The sequence below is a fragment of the Lycium barbarum genome, chromosome 3 (assembly GCF_019175385.1).
Source record: "Lycium barbarum isolate Lr01 chromosome 3, ASM1917538v2, whole genome shotgun sequence".
Classification (NCBI taxonomy): Eukaryota; Viridiplantae; Streptophyta; class Magnoliopsida; order Solanales; family Solanaceae; genus Lycium; species Lycium barbarum.
Genome location: NC_083339.1, coordinates 6037657 through 6044227, shown reverse-complemented (window position 1 = coordinate 6044227; position 6571 = coordinate 6037657). Strand labels below are relative to the sequence as shown.

Below are 6571 nucleotides of genomic sequence, written 5' to 3'. Positions count from 1 at the left end.
ATGCAAAAGTTCTTTTCTAAGCTTTGTACATTCATATGTATAATTGGAATATAAGGCGACAACTGCCCGTGCACCCACAACGTAAATGCTAGATCTTTCTAAGTTACATTGCAATCTTAAGGGAAAACTAGTACATAAAGTTTATGATGCAAGAAGCGCATATTTGGTATTCACAGTCTAATTAGAAGCTACTGATCATAATATAAGTAAATCCTATTTGAAGTGCTCAACCAGGGGCGGAGCAAGCCTTAAAGCTACAAGTTCAGGAAAACCCAGAAGCGTTGCCTCAAACCCGGCATTTGTATTAACAACCGTCATTTAATATGTATAAATTATCTATTTAGAACCCATAAACTAGAAATTCTAGCTCCGCCTCTTGCTCCAGCATTTCCCTTCATCTATCCTCAATGGCAAAATCAGGTTCCACAGGCTTTTGCAATGAGCTAATGATTTCAAGTTCTCCCCTCATGCTTCCGCCCTTTCTTTTGCTTGCTGCCAATGTTGCAGCATACAAAGCAAATTCTGAAGCCTTTTGGCCCAACGACACGCTTCTTCGTTCCTCTAGTGATTCAGGAGGAGCAGCCAGGGGACTCTGCTTAGCTTTAAGTTCAGCAGCCTCTTTCCTTTTCTTGTACCGAAACCAAGCTGCTTGTATAAAACATGCAGCCCAAGTCCTCCACTGGTTCGAGTAAAACCTAAACGTGTGCCTTAGCTGTTTGCTATGCAGCTTACGGAACTGTGATGCCACGAATGTCACGTCCTCTGCAGCCAATGCAAACGCTTCCACTTCAGTGATAGTTGTCACTGTACGTGTAGAGGACGGGAGGATGATGCTTGGACGAGGGTCTAGTGCCCATGTTAGTAATTCTTCACCACAAAAATCACACGGACCTAGTTGGCACGAATTGAAGAACCCGGTTCTCCCTCCATCGGTAGTGTAAGAATCTAAATGGCCTCTTACAATGAAGTGCATTTCATTCACAGGATCAGCCTCGCGAACGAGGCAAGTTCTTGCAGTATATAGAAAAGGTTTCAACCTTTCACATATTGCATCTAAGATACACTCGTCCATTTGATCAAACAAAGGAACCTGCAGCAAGGTTGAAAATATGGATGAAAATCTGTCTCTTAAATTTCATTAACCATATGGCTTTAAATAGCCCCACAAACAAAGTACAACTTTTACTACTACTAAGAAATTGAATATTCTAGTAAATAAAATATTATATTTCTCCTACAATTAAAAGACTAATTATTCTAGAAAACCGTAGTTGTAAGTTAGTAACAGATGCAGCATCCAACAATAGCTTGATAGAAGTTGAGGAATATATATGATACTCACTCGACGAACTAGATCAAGACAAAGATGACGCTTGATGTCCCTTCTGAGGTCCACCGGAAGGCTTTTAACGATGGCTTCTTCGTCAAAGCCTCTAGTTGTCACCCACCTATACACATCATATTTGCGGACCCTTTCCTTTAGATCGTGGGGGAGTTGGCGATGATGCATCCATTCTTCTTTATCGTTCCTCTTGATCCTCCATTCTTCTAGTCTCATAGTAGTTGATTGAAGGAAAGTCTAGTATTAAAAATTAAGGCCAATAGCAATAAAACATTTTCAGTACAACTTTGGCTAAGACTGAAAACTAAGTCCCTTTGTCATTAAAAGAATTTGTCAATGACTTACCTGCATATTGCCAATAAGTAATGCGAAAAGCAATAATCCCAGTATGGCAAGAACAACAGCAAAATTGATTTCATTAATGTCAGTAGTAGTCAAGAGATTCTGCCCAAGAGAGCTGCAAAAGTTGATCAGAGAAAGTTAACATTTAATCAAAGAAAAACTAACAAACTTTAGCTGCATTTTGTTACCTTAGGTTCCTCAAGCCCCACCAGAAACAATACGCGTACTTGTTCAAGAACGATGACTGTGTAATGCGATAAGTCAGTGCATCGTTAAAGATTCCGAATTGGAAAAATTTGCTGCTAGGACCACATAATATAGATATATTGCTCCACTGATACCACGCGATTCTACTTGTATCGTTCTTCCTCTGACAGTCAAAATACCAATACTGGCAATGCGGTTGTTGTTGATCACAAATTTGCTTCCAACATTGTTCTTGTCTCTCCACAGACAAAAGGTACCAGCAAGATCCCATGACCTTAACAAGAATCATAGTCAAAAAGGTAGGCAAGTCAACAATTTACGCTTATGAAAACTGATGCAACGTGGTACAGTCAGACCTTCTATAACGACATTTCACTATAAAGGCCAAGTTTTTTTTTCATGTTATGTTATATTGTATGTTATCTGTAAAAGCATTTAGCTATAGCAACCAAAAAATATATCCGGACAAAAACGTTGTTATAGAGAGGTTTGACTATATTTAGTAAATTGGAATAACAAATTTAGTTCACCCTAAATCATTTGACAAATAATGATAGTCTGGCAAAATTTAACTCAACGTTTTTCTCATTATTGCATATAACTTACATGACTTGCCAGCATGAAGAGCACTAGGTTATAAACTGCCCCGGCCCAAGCAGCTTCCACCATTACGCCGGTTGTCTTGATAATGTGAGATGAAAGCGGAAAAATCAAGCATAGCCTTAAGAGAAACTGAGAAATGATAGTTAGGCGCAAGGCGTGCTTTGCACCAATCCCGTTCGAACCTCTCAGAGATGGGATAGCAGCCCAAATCAAAACCTGAAACAGTTTCGGGGCGGGGTGGGGGGGGGGGGGGGGGGGGGGGAAGATGGAGAATGAGCAATCAGAAATTTCACTAGGGTGTTCAAGATTTAATATTTATCTACAAAAAGAAAAATTTGACCTATATACGCAGTATTACGCTCTATATACATAGTACATTATAATTTTCCGACGAAGAGGTTTCAAATGACCATCCTACAGTTAATGTAGCTAAGAGAAGTAACATTTTATGTAACTTGTAAGCCTATAAGACATAATATCTACCAATTTATCAGTTCATTCTTGGCAAGCAAGATCAAAACAGAGGAAATAACAACAGATTATAAGTTTTCCTGGTAGAATTTTTACATTAAAGAACTTCTAACAACCAAAAGATTCCAAATATTAATCTTTGAGTGCTAGTTTTTACCTGAGGAAGAGGAAGAGTAGCCAACACGTCGAGCAAAAAATCCTTCCGCAGATACCTTGAAGCAATCTTTGAAGAATCAATGACTAGTTCTCCTCTTCCAAAAACGCGAGAGGAAGGTGCAACATAAGCTGTTCGAAACTGAACTAAAATCTGAACCAGATAAAATGCATCTATCACTGATCGAATGACTGTAAGGACTATCTCCATCGGATGACTTGCATCCATGCAGATTTCGTCGTCAACGCATGGTAAATAGAAGAACAATGGATCAACAAATAGAGAAGTAAGAGAAGCAATTAGGAAACATTTGTTCCATATGTTTATGGGACGTCCTCGAGGATCTAGTATCTTCATTTTCAGCCCCTCATAGTCCTCCGAAAATACTCTTGAAAGCTTTTTCTTTCGGAACACCTTCATTTTTGGCTCTATCTCTGGCTTATCAGACTTTGACTTAGACGTTTGTTCGTGATTCTTCATGGAGATAGTTTTGAAGAATTTCGCCGCATTGTATGATCCAGATTTTGCAATATCAAGGTCATTCTGAAATCTGATTACAGATCCAGATTTTAAGCAATAACTAGATCAGAAATGAGCATAACTTCGAGTCTAGTGATAAAATACAGCAAGCGTTTATCAAAGAACCTATGTTGCTCGAACCCTCCAAAAATGCTGCCTCATTTGTATGTTTTTTTTGGAGGATCTGACACACAACCGACAGTATTTTTTAAGAGCCTGAGCAACATAGAAAAGAAACGCTACAAATATGAGCAGCAATTATAGAATAACACAAGATATAATTACTTTGGCAACAAATTTAAGGATGCTCAGATATACCTGGCAGATTTTTGCTTAGTAGAAGACATGGTGCTCTGGCTACACTTTTTCTGAACTTAAATTTGGATTCAATCTGTATAGAAGTAAGACAACGGAAATGTTAAAGATGGACTTGTTTACTTTGATTTGGCTTATCACAGATGATATCTTTCTTGAGTACTGCTTAACTTGAGTAATTGTTGATAAATCCAATATTCACATTAGTTACTGCCATTTCAATAGACTTATCCATATTTGGACCTTAGCTGCATGGGAGAATATGTTACTGCTGAACACGGAAAAATTGAAATCTTAGATCAGAACACTAGGTATGGATGGTATGAACTGTCTAAATAAGAATTCTTGAACAGAAAACTACTAGTTCAGATATTCAAGGGCAAGAAGTACAGGATTCTCTCTTAGCTAGGCCCTGAACTAATGAGGAAGGCCGGAATGTTGACGGGCGTTTATTATATTGGATTTATCTAATAGCTCCCATTTTGGGAACGTCTAGTGCCAAAGTCACTGAATGAGTGTCATTGTGCTATATGATACAGTAAGACCAAATAGAAAAAATGGTGTTAACCTAAAATAAACAATCCAGTCTATCCAAACACTGTATTCACAAAACAATAAGATACAGTACAAAACGATACATCATTGAACGATGAGAAACAACAATCCAAACAGAGCGAAAGAGCATAATAAAGGGTGGATGGAAGGAAAAAAGAAATGTTATTAAAAAGTACTTAGATAATACTGGTGTACTGCTTCAAACATATCAAATATATTCTTCTACTCTTCAACATGCCATAGAAGAATTACAAGTTGACGTTGCATTTAGCAGTGATCATGAGTGCTGGTCTTAGCAGTCATATATTGTTTGGAGAATTGGTACTAAAGAACAAATAAAGGAATTTATGTGAGAATATTGCAGCAACCTTGTATGTTTGTTGTTGTTTTTTTTTTTTTTTTTTTTTTTGGGGGGGGGGGGGGGGGGTAGAAAACAACAACTTTTTATGTCACCTTATGAACATTGTTATGGCATTTGAAATAATGCCCATTGCTAAGAATCATGTAACATTGACAAAATTGAGTATTTGCATGTACAATTGAAGGAATTTTGACAGGAAATTGAGTTTTGCTCTAATTCTGTTTGAATTTCATTTAACTATATTTGCAGAAAAAGACAAAGTAATGGATCCACCTCCATTTTCAAACTATATATTAATCTTATTAGTGACTGTAGAATTGTATGTTGGAGTAATTGAAAAGTGTTCCCTTTGACTCAATTCCAGGTGGATGAAATCAGCCTTCATGTAGTATTAGACAAGAAAATAAAATTTAGTATTTTGTTCACTCTTTCTTTTATGAATTACTCTTAATTTGAGTAGAAAAGTAAACAGATGAGACATGATCCCATATATACTCATTCGAGAAAAAACGAATTATTAGCACCAACAGAGGACTTTGGACTGGAGGGACTCTATCAGGTCAAAGTGGAAATAATTTACCACTGTAGCAAGTCTCACTCGGTATAAGAGTTAAGTTATATACATTGTCACAGAATATAATTTTTTAGCTATTAAGTCATTAAAAACTATTTACAGGTAATTTTTTTTAAAATGTGGGATTTGGAATCTTAAAAGTAAGGCAAGTTACGTGCTTTAACAGATACAGTAAACCTGATGATATAAAAATTTCATATACTAACGTTATATATAACTTAAAGTTGAGAATTAATTGATCATGAGTGCAACCAATCAAGAAATCAAGTGTTACTCAAATTCAGAAATTTTAATAGTTCTGTTGATTACTACTTGTAGTTAAAGGTTTGATTCTCCATCTTCCCCTTTCTTAACCCGTGTATAGTAAAAAAACAAAAACAAAAAAGGAGTTAGTTTGGACTTCTTAATGCACAGGATTGCGAACCATTAAGATTGAACTCCTTTATTTCTAACAATGGAATCCAGATCAGCTTGCATATATCTCAAATATTTCAACTTGTACCATTAAATATTATTCCTATTTTTTTAAGGGAAAACAACATAAAATACCCCTAAAATGTAAAATATTTACCCGCCTATGCTCTCTCCTAACCTAATTTTGCTTCTTACTCAACCGGCCGAAAATATTTACCCGAGTACTCCCTCGCCCAAAACCCTTCTCCCATGATACCATCGCAGTATACTTATAAATCATGATGGTATCATGGAGGACTAAGAAAAAGGACCGAAGCATTCCTCCATGGTATTGTCTCAGTCACGGAGGATTGAAGAGTGTCTCATCGAAGGACTGAAGCAGTCCTCCACGATACTATCACAATAATGTATATAAGATAATGGTATCATTGAGGTTTTTATGAGAAAAATGTGTCTTTCGAATCAATGAACATGATACCATCTTAGTATATTTATATACCATGTTGGTATCATAATTTGGGGGCATTTCGGGTAAATAGTTTCAGGGGCATGAAAGTAAGAGGGCTATGGGCGGGTAATTGTTTTGTTTTCAGGGGCAGCGACGTTCTTTCCCATTTTTTTACTAGTTCGGTATTGGCTTTGTACTTTCTTTAAGGCATGTTTGGAAAGCCACCTGGTAATTGGAATTGGTGTAATTACTAGGGTAGTAATTAC

General features: G+C 36.8%; 1 protein-coding gene across 1 annotated transcript; it reads right to left on the bottom strand.

Annotated features, from left to right (window-relative positions):
* Window positions 1–216: 216 nt before the first annotated feature.
* On the bottom strand, window positions 217–3985 carry LOC132630044 (protein CNGC15b-like). Its single transcript, XM_060345562.1, has 7 exons — window positions 3957–3985; window positions 3123–3669; window positions 2498–2710; window positions 1873–2165; window positions 1688–1799; window positions 1343–1579; window positions 217–1090 (listed from the first exon to the last, which is right to left on the bottom strand). Exons 1-7 carry the CDS (start codon window positions 3983–3985, stop codon window positions 395–397), a joined length of 2127 nt encoding a protein of 708 aa, XP_060201545.1. The 3' UTR covers window positions 217–394.
* Between the last annotated feature and the right edge of the window lie 2586 nt (window positions 3986–6571).